The sequence below is a fragment of the Haematobia irritans genome, chromosome 5 (assembly GCF_050003625.1).
Source record: "Haematobia irritans isolate KBUSLIRL chromosome 5, ASM5000362v1, whole genome shotgun sequence".
NCBI lineage: Eukaryota > Metazoa > Arthropoda > Insecta > Diptera > Muscidae > Haematobia > Haematobia irritans.
The window spans coordinates 14,037,405-14,052,028 of NC_134401.1; the positions used below are offsets into that span (position 1 = coordinate 14,037,405).

Consider the following 14,624-nt stretch of genomic DNA (forward strand, 5'->3'; position numbering starts at 1 on the left):
CTTTCATAGATCAATCGCCAATGTTTAGTCAGAAAATCTAGAATCTGTAGGTACACCTTAACATGCAAGAATATTATAAGAATAGAGATTGGACTCTTAAATGTTTGTGCAAACACCTAAAAATTCTTGAAATTTCCCAAACCTTTACACCTTCCCACCCTTATCATATGAATTATGAACTGCTCAGTCACCTGATTGAAGTATTTTAGGTTTTCTATGAAAGTGGTTAGAATTTACGTTTTTTCTTCCATATCATTGCAATGAATTCTTCACTCGCTCTCTCTTTTGAATTCCAAGCTTTTCTAACTAATTTATTATGATTTTATTTTTCAGGTGAACCCGATCCATTGGTAAATTGCACACTCCTAAATCAAACATCTACTGGTTTTCAAATCGAATGCCTTGAGGGATTTGATGGTGGTCTGCAACAGGATTTCATAATGGAAGTTTATGTGAATGGAACAACAAGGCATCCTAAAATCTACAAATCAAAGTTAGTACAAATCTCCATGGAATTAAAGAAAATTTTACAAAAATTAAAAAACCAAAAACAAATAAAAATTTTTTTCTCTCCCAAAATTTTCTCCTATGACAAATGTCCTAAATCTTGCATTAAATGCTTCATGTTTGGTTTCACAATACAAAATACCAAATACATTTTCTTCTTTTGGACAACTGCAACTTCGAAACGACAACCTCAACTAACAATGCCTTGCGAAAAATTCATGCATATTTTTTGGGGTTTATGGTGTGATCTTGGCAAATGTATGCAAATTGCAATTTTTGCATTTTGATGTGCATGACATTTGACTTTGCAAACGGCAAACGGATGTGAACCTATGAAAACAACATTGAAACTGAAACAAATTGTGTCGTGTCGTGCAATTGCTACTGATGCCTGCATCATTGTCATTTCTTACAATAGGACACCATATTTTGAGGTGCGTGGTCTGATACCAGGTGCTGGCTACAATGTCTTTTTGGTAGCTCACAATAGCAAAGGACGCAGTAATGCTACTATCTTACAGGTTTATACTCTCAAGGATCCAGAGAAACAGACAGGTATGTGAAAACACACACATTCTCAAATGTAGCTATGATTGGAGTTTATGTGAATTTAAAAATTGAAAGAAGAGAAAAAAAAAAGATTAGACTCTAGGGAAAGAGAGGCCTTTATGATAACAAATAAAAACTTTTAGAAATGTGATAGGAAACAAAATTAAAAATAAAAATAAAATAAATAAATTTATTGTGTATTTTTTTCCCCATCAGTTGGCTTTATAAATTTAATATTTTTAAAAATTTTATTTTTAATTTATTTCTATTAAAAAAAAAATTCTTTCAATTCAATTCAAATCAAATAATTTATTTATCTACAATTTTATATAGTTTTAATTTATTATTTTTTTTTTCAAATTCAGACTTATCTACTTTTACTCTTAGTTCATTTTATTTAGTTATTTTATAATTATTTAACATTGTATTTATTTTTACTAATTAATTAATTTAATATATTAATTTAAATTAAAATTTTATTTTGCAATACAAATTTCAGTTTTTATTTTAATTTTGGTTTAATTTATAATTTGAATTTTAATATAAAATTTTATTTTATTCTACATAGTACTAAAATTTTTATATGATCTTGTACCAGAAAATGAAGGAAATTTATATTATAAAGGTAGTGCCTATCTAACACTATCTACACAAGCCTAGCTATACATTAGATAGGGTCACGAAAAAAAGTTGATGCGGTCACCCCCCAGTTTTGTAGCATATTCGAAGATCTCTGGGGGGTGACCGCATCAACTTTTTTTCCTTTAGGTCGTGACCCTATCTACTATACATGTTTCATTGTAGGCTATAGCCTTCAGTATAGATCCGACGGGGGGAGATTACTCATTTTGTGTAGTAAAGGGTGATTTGTTAAGAGCTTGATAACTTTTTTTTAAAAAAAAAACGCATAAAATTTGCAAAATCTCATCGGTTCTTTATTTGAAACGTTAGATTGGTCCATGACATTTACTTTTTGAAGATAATTTCATTTAGATGTTGACCGCGGCTGCGTCTTAGGTGGTCCATTCGGAAAGTCCAATTTTGGGCAACTTTTTCGAGCATTTCGGCCGGAATAGCCCGAATTTCTTCGGAAATGTTGTCTTCCAAAGCTGGAATAGTTGCTGGCTTATTTCTGTAGACTTTAGACTTGACGTAGCCCCACAAAAAATAGTCTAAAGGCGTCAAATCGCATGATCTTGGTGGCCAACTTACCGGTCCATTTCTTGAGATGAATTGTTCTCCGAAGTTTTCCCTCATAATGGCCATAGAATCGCGAGCTGTGTGGCATGTAGCGCCATCTTGTTGAAACCACATGTCAACCAAGTTCAGTTCTTCCATTTTTGGCAACAAAAAGTTTGTTAGCATCGAACGATAGCGATCGCCATTCACCGTAACGTTGCGTCCAACAGCATCTTTGAAAAAATACGGTCCAATGATTCCACCAGCGTACAAACCACACCAAACAGTGCATTTTTCGGGATGCATGGGCAGTTCTTGAACGGCTTCTGGTTGCTCTTCACTCCAAATGCGGCAATTTTGCTTATTTACGTAACCATTCAACCAGAAATGAGCCTCATCGCTGAACAAAATTTGTCGATAAAAAAGCGGATTTTCTGCCAACTTTTCTAGGGCCCATTCACTGAAAATTCGACGTTGTGGCAGATCGTAAGTCTATTCATGATGAAATGTCAAAGCATACTGAGCATCTTTCTCTTTGACACCATGTCTGAAATCCCACGTGATCTGTCAAATACTAATGCATGAAAATCCTAACCTCAAAAGAATCACCCGTTATATGCCAATTTGAAATACAAATTACATGCGCGCATTGAACCGTTTCCACCATCATTGGGCATCTTTATATTCTTGTCCAATAGGCTTATATAAAAATTTAATAATGTGTAGAATAATTAATTTAGAATAACTAATATCAGCCTAACAATGAAGGCTTTAATTAATAACTTTAATTTAGATTTTGAATTTAATTATTTTTATTTTTATAAAAATGAAATTTATATAAATTTTAAATTAATTTAATGTTTTTATTTATTTTTTATTTTTATACCCACCACCATAGAATGGTGACGGGGGTATAATAAGTTTGTCATTCCGTTTGTAACACATCGAAATATCGATTTCCGACTATATCAAGTATATATATTCTTGACCAAGGAGAAATTCTAAAACGATATAAGCATGTCCGTCTCTCCGTCTGTCTCTCTATCTGGCTGTTGTAATCCCGCTACAGTCTTCAATAATAAAGCAATCGTGCTAAAATTTTGCACAAACTTGTCTTTTGTCTGCAGGCAGGTCAAGTTCGAAGATGGGCTATATCGCTCCAGGTTTTGATATAGCCCCATATAAACCGACGCCCATATAAACCGACCTCCCGATTTGGGGTCTAGGAAAAAGGAATTTTTATCCAATTCGTCTGAAATTCGAAATCTAGGGGTATTTCAGGACCAGCAAGAGGTATGCCAAAAATGGTGAGTATCGGTCCAGGGTTTAGTGTAGCCCCCATATAGACCGATTTCCCGATTTTGCTTCTTAGGCGTCCAGAAACTGTATTTTTTATCCAATTTGCCTGAAATTGGAAACCTAGAGGTATTTTAGGACCATAAAGAGGTGTGCCGAAAATGGTGAGTATCGGTCGATGTTTAGGTATAGCCCCCATATAGACCGATCTCCTTATTTTACTTCTTGGGCTTCTATAATCCGTACTTTTTATCCAATTTGCCTGAAATTGGAAATCTGGAGGTATTCTAGGACCATAAAGAGGTGCACCGAAATTGGTGAGTATCGGTCCATGTTTTTATATAGCCCCCATATAGACCGATCTCCCGATTTGGGGTCTTGGGCTTATAGAAACCGTAGTTTTTAACCAATTTACCTGAAATTAGAAATCTGGACGTATTCTAGGACCGTAAAGAGGTGTACCGAAAATGGTTCTTATCGGACCATGTTTTAATATAGCCCCCATATTGACCGATCTCCCGATTTTACTTCTTGGTCTTCTAGAATCCGTAATTTTTAACCAATTTACCTGAAATTAGAAATCTGGAGGTATTCTAGGACCATAAAGAGGTGTGCCGAAAATGGTGAGTATCGGTCCATGTTTAGGTATAGCCCCCATATAAACCGATCTCCCGATTTTACTTCTTGGTCTTCTAGAATCCGTAGTTTTTATCAAATTTGCCAGAAATTTGAAATCTAGAGGTAGTTTAGGACCATAAAGAGGTGTGCCGAAAATGGTGAGTATCGGTCCATGTTTAGGTATAGCCCCCATATGGACCGATCTACCGATTTTACTTCTTGGTCTTCTATAATCCGTACTTTTTATTCAATTTGCCTGACATTGGAAATCTAGAGGTATTCTAGAACCATAAAGAGGTGTGCCAAAAATGGTGAGTATCGGTCCATGTTTTGGTATAGCCCCCATATGGACCGATCTACCGATTTTACATCTTGGTCTTCTATAATCCGTAGTTTTTATCAAATTTGCCAGAAATGGGAAATCTAGAGGTAGTTTAGGACCATAAAGAGGTGTGTCGAAAATGGTGAGTATCGGTCCATGTTTTAATATAGCCCCCATATAGACCGATCTCCCGATTTTACTTCTTAAGGCTTCTGGAATCCGTAGTTTTTATCCAATTTGCCTGAAATTGGAAATCTAGGACCATAAAGAGGTGTGCCGAAAATGGATCTTATCGGACCATGTTTTGATATAGCCCCCATATAGACCGATCTCCCGATTTTACTTCTTGGGCATCTAGAATCCGTAGTTTTTATCCAATTTGCCTAAATTTTGAAATCTAGAGGTATTCTAGGATCAGAAAGACTTGTGTCGAAAATAGTGAGTACCGGTCCATGTTTCGATATAGCTTCCATATAGACCGATCTACCGATTTTACTTCTTGGTCTTCTAGAATCCGTACTTTTTATCCAATTTGCCTGAAATTGAATATAAAGAGGTATTCTGGGCCCATAAAGAGGTGTGCCGAATATATTGTGTATCGGTACAGTTTTTGATATAGCCCCCTTATAAACCGGCCTTCCGGTTTGGGGTCTAGATTCTGGAACTACAATTAGATTTGCTACATATTGTGGGTATCCCTCCATGTTTTCGAAATAGCCCCAATTAGATCGATCTCCCGATTTAACTCCTAGGGTTTCAAGAAATTGTAGTTTTTATCCGATTCGCCACAAATTGAAAATATGCTGGCATGTTAGACCCACAAAAAAGTGTATATGATTTAGTTTTTATCCGGCCATTTTGTAAGGCCTCCATATAGACCGATTTCACTTATTGAGGGTACAGAAGGCGCACTGATCAGAAAATTACTTGAAACTGAATGCAAAATTGCCAGATTTTACTTCTCGTAATCATTTAAATAATTGGGATTAAATTCTACAGATTTGAGATTTCAAATCTAGGCGTTATTTCATCATTTTCTTGCACACTTACAAGAGATGTTTATGATTCCTCTAAAACTCAAACAAAAAAGGGTTTTTATAAATTTAGAATATGATCTAGTCTTCATAGGTAAAATCTTTACATTTATCTTCGGGAAGTGTACTGGTTGAATTGATCTACTTGGGAAAATATCTGTCATCAAACCCCCCTGAAATTTTCAAAGGAAACTATAAGATTTGATTCATGGTGGTGGGTATTTAAGATTCGGCCCGGCCGAAGTTACTGCTGTATATATTTGTTTGATTTATTTTATTTTTTAATTTATTTTGAATTAAATTAAATTCGTTTTATTTTCTGTAATGCTTGGGTTTTTATGACCCATAGTAAACCTTCTTTATATCAATTGTTTTTTATTTAAATTTTTATATTACGAAATTATAAATTATGTATAAGTTTAATGTTAATTCCAATTTCAATTAAAATTTAGGTTTTACTTTTAATTAAAATAAATTCATTGTTTCATTAATTAATTTTTGATTATTTTATTAGTACAGTCTAGTTTAAATAAATTAAATTAAATTCATTTTATTTTCTGTAATGCTTGGTTTTTTATGACCCATCGTAAACTTTCTTTATATCAATTGTTATTATTTAAATTTTTATATTATTTCAAATATAATTATAAATTACGTATACATTTAATTTTAATTCCAATTTCAATTAACATTTAGGTTTTACTTTTAATTAAAATAAATTCATTGTTTTATTAATTCATTTTTGATTACTTTATTAGTATAGTCTAGTTTAAATACATTACATTAAATTTTATTTTATTTTATTTATAAATAAAATAGCTTTATTTATTTAATCACAATATTTAAATTTTCTTTGAATAGCCTATATTAGCCTTTTTTCAATAGCAATAAAGGTCTCTTTTTCTTTGGTAGCCAGACAATTTTTCTAACTTTGCATGTTGTAGTTGTAGACCGTTTAGTAGTTTTGTGTTTTTGTTGTATTTTTATACTGCGAAACTAAATTAAATCGTTTTATTTTATTTTCTTTGCTTTGCCTAAACTTTTATTTCTTACAAAAAAATATTTTCAGTTTTAATTACTTACAAAAAACAGTTTGTTCCGTCAATGTCTTTATTGAATGAAACTTTACGCATCCCTACAACTACCCCAACACCTTATAATTTAACAACACCACCTAAAGCCAATAAAAAGAGTAAGGAGTGTTAAGAAATTTTAATTAATTTATGCACAATTTTTATTAAACAAATGTATGGTTTCGGTTTTGTGTCATGCTAAACCATAATTAAAAAATAACAAATTTTAAGAAATAATTATAAGAAATAATAGGGGTCACAAAGCTTTAAGGGGACACGAAATCTAATAAAAAATAATAAAAATCTATAAAATGTTATAGTCTAATAAAAAGGCTTTGAATATAAAAATTATGCTAAGTGACTTGTTTTTTTTTTCAAACATAATAACAAAAAATAAATCAAAATTTTAAATATTATAAATATTTAAATAAATTTAAAATTTTTTTAAATCAATAATTGGAATATTTTTGCTTTGCGAAAAAAAAAATCAAAATTTTTAAAAAATATTAAAAAAATTGTCATCAAAAAATAAAAATCGGGCAAAAAATAAATCGGGCGAACGATGGGAGCTATATCTAAATCTGAACCGATTTTTAATAAAATTTGGCACACTTGACTACACTACTAATTGTACTCCTAATGAAAAATTTCAACCAAATTGGTGTAAATCTCTGGCTTCTGGGTCCATATAAGTCCATATCGGGCGATAGATATATATGGGAGCTATATCTCAATCTGAGCCGATTTCTTCTAAAATCAATAGGGTTCTATTCTGACCCAAAACAGGAACTTGTGCCAAATTTGAAGTTGATTGGACTAAAACTGCGACCTAGACTTTGATCACAAAAATGTGTTCACAGACAGACGGACGGACGGACAGCCGGACATGGCTATATCGACTCAAGAGCCCACCCTGAGAATTTTTGCCAAAGACACTATGTCTCTATCTCGTCTCCTTCTGGGTGTTGCAAACATATGCACTAACTTATAATACCCTGTTCCACAGTGTGGCGCAGGGTATAAAAATGTCTTCAAAAAATACAAAATAAAATTTTAATATTTTAATATTTTGCAAAATGTAATTTTTTAATATTTAAAAAAAATTTTTAATATTTTGCTGTTTTTAATATTTTTGCTAAAATCTAAATTAAATATTTATTTTAAAAATTATAAATAATATAAGAAATTAAATTTTTTTTGTTACAAATTTATAATTTGAAAATTTTACTTCAAAATTTTAACTTCGAAAAGGCTAAATTTAATGTTAAACAAAAAATATGAAATCAATTATCATGAAAACAAGTTTGAATAAAGCCTTAAAAATTTTAAATTTTAAGATTTTGCTAAAAAAAGTTTTTTGTTGGCAAAAAAACTTGTAGCAAAAATTGAACACCACTTTTTAAAAATTATAAATGTTTAATTAAACCTTATTTTAATATTATTATTTTTATAATTAAAATCGCTAAAATATTATATTTGAATCGGAATGTTTTTGCTACGAAAAAAGGATTTACAAACAAATAGCATAAAATTTATGATAGCTAAAATAAAGCAATTTTAACAAAATAAAAATTAAAAAATAATAAAAAAATATATAAAAATATATTAAAAATAAAAATTTCTTTACACAAGGTTTTTAAGACTTTTTGAAATTGATATTAAAACAAATATTTTCAATTTATAAATAACAATTTAAAAAAAATAAAAGCTTAAAAATCAGTTTTGAATTCATGTCAAAAGTTCGAAATATTCAAAATTTAAAATTTTAATTTAAATTTTAGACTTTAAGGAACTTTTAAAACAAAAAATTTTAATATAGTTTGATTTTTAAGACTTTATTTTTTAACCGATATTAAAAAAAAAAAAATCTTACAATACTGTGAAGTAAAAAAACTTCGACTTCTGCAATTTCTAAAAGCTTAAAAATTTATTTTTGAAAAGTGTAAAATTGTAAAATTCAATTTTTTCGCAATAATCAAAATTTAAATATTTAAATTTTCTACTTTTTGGGTCCGATTGAAATCCCTAAAATGAATTAGTAATATCAAACATGATAAGAGTATAATTAAAAATTTTTAATTTTTAAACAATATAATAATAAAAAGATTAAAAAAATCAATCTTATAATACTGGGAAGTAAAAAAACTTCGACTTCTGCAATTTCGAAAAGCTTAAAAATTTATTTTTAAAAAGTTTAAAATTTGAAAATTCAATTTTTCGCAATAATAAAAATTTAAATATTAAAATTTTCTAATTTTTGGGTCCGATTGAAATCCCTAAAATGAATGAGTAATATCAAACATGATAAGAGTATAATTAAAAATTTATAATTTTTTAAACAATATTATAATAAAAATATTAAAAAAAAATCAAAATCTATGATTCTTTTACATTTGTTTGCTTTAATTTAAAATATTATCCCTTTATACCTTTTGTGACCTCTAAAATTTCCAAAGCAGTCGTATTTTATGTATAATACCTAATTACAATTTTTTTTTTATTTCTCACATATTTTGTCTTTCCTTAGATCTCTCTCTAGCATACGCTCCTGTCATAGAAGATATCCGACCATTTTTGGGTATACTTGTTGGCATTGTGGTTAGCATAATATTGGTAGCCTTTATTATTGTGATTATTGTTCGCATGCGGGGTTCCTCTGGCAGAGATCGAAATAATTATATGCATGGTACGGCCACAGCTCAGGGCCGTAATAACAATGGACTTGGTTCGCTACACAATAGTCATGATATGCATAATGGCCGGGGGAATTGTCATGTGACCAGCAGTATAGATAGCATTGACAAAAATCCAGATATAATACCACAGGGTAAATTCTAAATGAAAATTTAATTTACAATTATTGCCATTTTCTAAGTATTCGTGAACATTTTATTACTCCCTCCCCCATTCAGACGGGCATGATGAAGATGATGAATGGACCACTAGTGCTCACAATCATGCCTTTGCCACTGCTGCTTTAGCTGAACAGAATGCTGTCATAACCTCATCGACCACTTATGATCATATAATACCCACATATGCTGTTGTCGATAAGAAATCACAGGCTCAACATTTGCAACAATTGCAACAGCAGCAACAACATCAGCAACAAACCCAACAAATGTCGGTGCAACCACCACCATCACATCATGGTCAATATGTGCAGTATAATACACTGATACCGGCGAGTAAAATGGGTGCTTTTACAGCTGCCCAACAACAGCAGCAGCATCAGCAATTGAATAAGGTAAGAGAATTTGATGGTTTGGTAAGAAAATTAAATAAAAATTTAACTTTAAATTAAATTAAAATGTAAATTAAAAATAAAAACTTAATATTAAATTAAATTAAAATTTGCAGGGAAAATTACAAAAACTCAAAACGTTAATAGTTATTTTTTTATACCCTCCATCACGCTAACTTCCGAACGAAACAAGCTATCGACTTGAAACTTGGCACAAGTAGTTGCTATCGATGTAGGTCGGATGGTATTGAAAATGGGCCATATCGGTCCACTTTTACGTATAGCCCCCATATAAAGGGGCCCTAAGATTTGGCTTGTGGAGCCTCTAACAGAAGCATATTTCATCCGATCCGGCTGCAATTTGGTACATGGTGTTGGTAGATGGTCTCTAACAACCATGCAAAAATTGGTCCACATCGGTCCATAATTATATATAGCCCCCATATAAACCGATCCCCAGATTTGGCTTGTGGAGCCTCAAAGAGAAGCAAATTTCATCCGATCCGGCTGAAATTTGGTACATGGTGTTGGTATATGGTCTCTAACAACCATGCAAAAATTGGTCCACATCGGTCCATAATTATATATAGCCCCCATATAAACCGATCCCCAGATTTGGCTTGTGGAGCCTAAAAGAGAAGCAAATTTCATCCGATCCGTCTGAAATTTGGTACATGGTGTTGGTATATGGTCTCTAACAACCATGCAAAAATTGGTCCACATCGGTCCATAATTATATATAGCCCCCATATAAACCGATCCCCAGATTTGGCTTGTGGAGCCTCAAAGAGAAGCAAATTGCATCCGATCCGGCTGAAATTTGGTACATGGTGTTGGTATATGGTCTCTAACAATCATGCAAAAATTGGTCCACATCGGTCCTTAATTATATATATCCCCCATATAAACCGATCCCCAGATTTGGTTTGTGGAGCCTCTAAGAGAAGCAAATTTCATCCGATCCGGCTGAAATTTGGTACATGATGTTGGTATATGGTCTCTAACAATCATGCAAAAATTGGTCCACATCGGTCCATAATTATATATAACCCCCATATAAACCGATCCCCAGATTTGGCTTGCGGAGCCTCAAAGAGAAGCAAATTTCATCCAAGCCGGTTGAAATTTGGAACATGGTGTTAGTATATGATCTTTAACAACCGTGCCAAAATTGGTCCATATCGGTCCATAATTATATATAGCCCCCATATAAAACGTTCTCCAGATTTGACCTCCGGAGCCTCTTGGAGTAGCAAAATTCATCCGATCCGGTTCAAATTAGGAACGTGGTGTTAGTATATGGTCGCTAACAACCATACCAAAATTGGTCCAATCACACAAAAATTGGTCCATATCGGTTCATAATCATGGTTGCCACTAGAGCCAAAAATAATCTACCAAAATTTTATTTCTATAGAAAATTTTGTCAAAATTTTATTTCTATAGAAAATTTTGTCAAAATTTTATTTCTAGAGAAAATTTTGTTAACATTTTATTCGGTTCATAATAAAATTTTCATCATTTTCAAAATTTTATTTCTATAGAAAATTTTGTCAAAATTTAATCCTAGAGAAAATTTTGTTCAAATTTTATTCGGTTCATAATCATGGTTGCCACTCGAGCCACAAATAATCTACCAAGATTTTATTTCTATAGAAAATTTTGTCAAAAGTTTATTTCTATAGAAAATTTTGTTAAAGTTTTATTTCTGTAGAAATTTTTGTCAACATTTTCTTTCTATAGAATATTTTGTAAAAATTTTTATTTCTATAGAAAATTTTATGAAAATTTTATTTCTATAGAAAATTTTGTTAAAATTTTATTTCTGTAGAAAATTTTGTCAAAATTTTATGTCTACTTTGTCAAACTGAATTATATACGTATTGGATCGATCTTTTTTGATTTAATATATACCACGTATGGACTTACATACAATTTAGAAGATGGTGTTAGGAGGTTTTAAGATAACTTGCCATCGGCAAGCGTTACCGCAACTTAAGTAATTCGATTGTGGATGGCAGTGTTTAGAAGAAGTTTCTACGCAATCCATGATGGAGGGTACATAAGAATCGGCCTGGCCGAACTTACGGCGGTATATACTTGTTTTTTTTTTTAACTTGTTTATTTATATTCAATTTGCCGTAAATTTATATTTAAAGTTAAATTAAAAGATATTGGCATACAAAAATTAATTTATTTACTTAAAACTAGAAAAAAGAGAAATATATTTAATTACGAAAAATTAATAAAATATATGTATTAAAAAATTTATTTGATTATTTAAAAACATTTTTGCACAAAAAAAAAAAAAAAACATATAAGTTTCTCTATCCTAGAATAATTTAAGCTACAAATACAATGGTTGTGTTACTAAAATTTATTTCTTCGAAAATTATACATATCATTTTGCCAATTTTTGCCCATAAATATTAGCAATTTAAATGAAAAACTACTAGCTACTCTCATAAATAAACGAATTATAACTACTATGCTATAAAAGCCGCTTAAAATAAAAATTTTGCAAAAGTATTACCTTGTTTATTTGGCATTAAATGACAAATACCCAACCATTAAATAATAAATATTCATTGTGGCTGGACTATATTCCATTTAAAAGGAAAAATAAATAGACACAAGGAAAATGTCGTTATTGTTTACTGTACAATAAAATATTTTGAAATAAAATTAGGAGCACATTGTTTGAGAAAAAAAATTGATAATAGATAAAATTTCGAATATAATAACAATCGAAATTATAACAAAAAATTTCGTAAATGTCGATTTATCAAAAAAAAAATTTTTTTTTTGGAAACCAAATTGTAGATCAACGAGATTTTTTATTTTGGCTACCGGAATCAATACTCACTGAACCCAATATTGTATACTGATCAACTCATAAACTCATTCAGAGATAGTCTAGATTCTATTGGCCTTTTGCCATTTTTTAGTTAATTTTTTATTTATTTTTTTATTAATGTGCTATAATGAACATTTTCCCCCACATTAATAATCACTATGGAATTTGTTATATTTGATTTTTTTTCATATTTTCTCATTGCAGAATGATCTAAGTCATGGTGATATGGGTCTTGGTAGTGCGGGACAACAGCGAATGGCACCCTATTGTAGTGCCACTCTGGGTAGACCCAGACAGACGGATTTGAAACGAGCTGAACCCAATATCTATTCACAGGTAACGAAAATGATTGATAGTAGTGATTCGAAAAGTGATAGTTCCAAAGAAAGTAATGAGAGATCATGTTTTATAACAGGATATTCTACCAAAGTATAAAATATTACTCTGAAAGAAAAATGAAGACAAAACAATAAATAAAATGCTTAAAAATAAAAGAAAATAAATTAGATAAGTAAAATTAGTCTATAAAAAGTTTATATTAAAAAAAATTAAATAAAATTTGTATTTTTAACTATAATTATTAAGTTATTGAGGATGGCTTTTGTTTAAGTCTTTCATAAAAAAAAAAACAAAATTATTTGAATATGTGTTCCAGGGAAATATTTTATTCCATATTTCCCCAACACATTGGAAATAGATTTATATTTAATTTTTAAATATTTATTTTGTGTTGATATCTATAGTTTTTATTGCATCTTCCAATTTGCATTTATTTCATTTGCCAAAATATAATTTATCGCCCACAAACAAAAATTCAAGTCTAAAAAGCCATGTTTTTTTTTTAAGTTGATGACAATTTTATTTTGCTCAAAACCTAGTTATGTATCACTTTTGAATAAAATCATGCTATGATTGAATAACACAAAAATATTTTATTGTTTTTTTTTTATTGATTGTATAGAATTTTGTGACCAAAATAACTTTAAATGATTTTGTTTCTTCACATATTTTTTCTGTAAATAAAAATTTCATATGTCCATATGTTAGCATTGTTGGGTGGATAAAGTTCGAATAAGAGAAAATCCTGTAGCCAAGCCTTTAGTTTAACTACATTTGTATATGGTAAACCAGAATTCTATTTAATTTTTATTTATTTATTTGTTTAGTTTTAAACAATTTCATGACATAGTTTTTCCATGGAAACATCCACGTTAGAAAAACAAAAATATTTGAATTTTTTATGATAGTAAAATTTCATTTTACACTCATCATTTACTATGACCATCACAATCATATGCATTTATTAATTTTATTTAAAATTTGATTTGTTCATGTGGAGTTTTTTATTTAAAAAGAAAAATTTTGATAAGAGACATTCGGTAATAGAATTTGTGTTAAAGACACAAATGGACAAAATGAATACAATTTTTAACGAAAAAGATTTGCGGTATAAATGATGATATCATAAGCCCATATAAAAATGAATATTATCTTATGAAAACGAGGATAATATGGTAACGAGGATATAATATTTCCATAGAAATAAAATTTGACAAAATTTCGACAAAAATTTTCTATAGAAATAAAATTTTGACAAAATTTTCTATAGAAATAAAAATTTTACAAAATTTTCAATAGAAATAAAAATTTGACACAATTTTCTATAGAAATAAAATTTTGACAAAATTTTCTATAGAAATGAAATCGAGACAAAATTTTCTATAGAAATAATATTTTGAAAATTTTTTCCATAGAAATAAAATTTTAACAAAATTTTTTATAGAAATAAAATTTTGACAAAATTTTTTATAGAAATAAAATTGTGAGAAAATTTTCTATAGAAATAAAATTTTTACAAAATTTTCTATGGAAATTAAATTTTGAAAACAATTTCCATAGAAATAAAATTTTGACAAAATTTTCTATAGAAACAAATTTTTCTATA

General features: G+C 29.8%; 1 protein-coding gene across 5 annotated transcripts in view; it reads left to right on the forward strand.

Moving 5' to 3' along the window:
* The window catches only part of side-VIII (sidestep VIII), a 431,976-nt gene that overhangs the window by 408,681 nt on the left and 8,671 nt on the right, over positions 1 to 14,624 (forward strand). For 3 of the 5 annotated variants that reach the window (XM_075310736.1, XM_075310739.1, XM_075310737.1), the window contains 6 exons: positions 334 to 493; positions 926 to 1,062; positions 6,575 to 6,697; positions 9,106 to 9,405; positions 9,491 to 9,825; positions 12,884 to 13,015. In XM_075310736.1, the coding sequence (XP_075166851.1) occupies positions 334 to 493; positions 926 to 1,062; positions 6,575 to 6,697; positions 9,106 to 9,405; positions 9,491 to 9,825; positions 12,884 to 13,015 (1,187 nt within the window). Of the gene's footprint in view, positions 1 to 333; positions 494 to 925; positions 1,063 to 6,574; positions 6,698 to 9,105; positions 9,406 to 9,490; positions 9,826 to 12,883; positions 13,016 to 13,094; positions 13,257 to 14,624 lie in introns of those variants that run through there. The other 2 variants (XM_075310740.1, XM_075310738.1) reach the window with 2 other exon arrangements.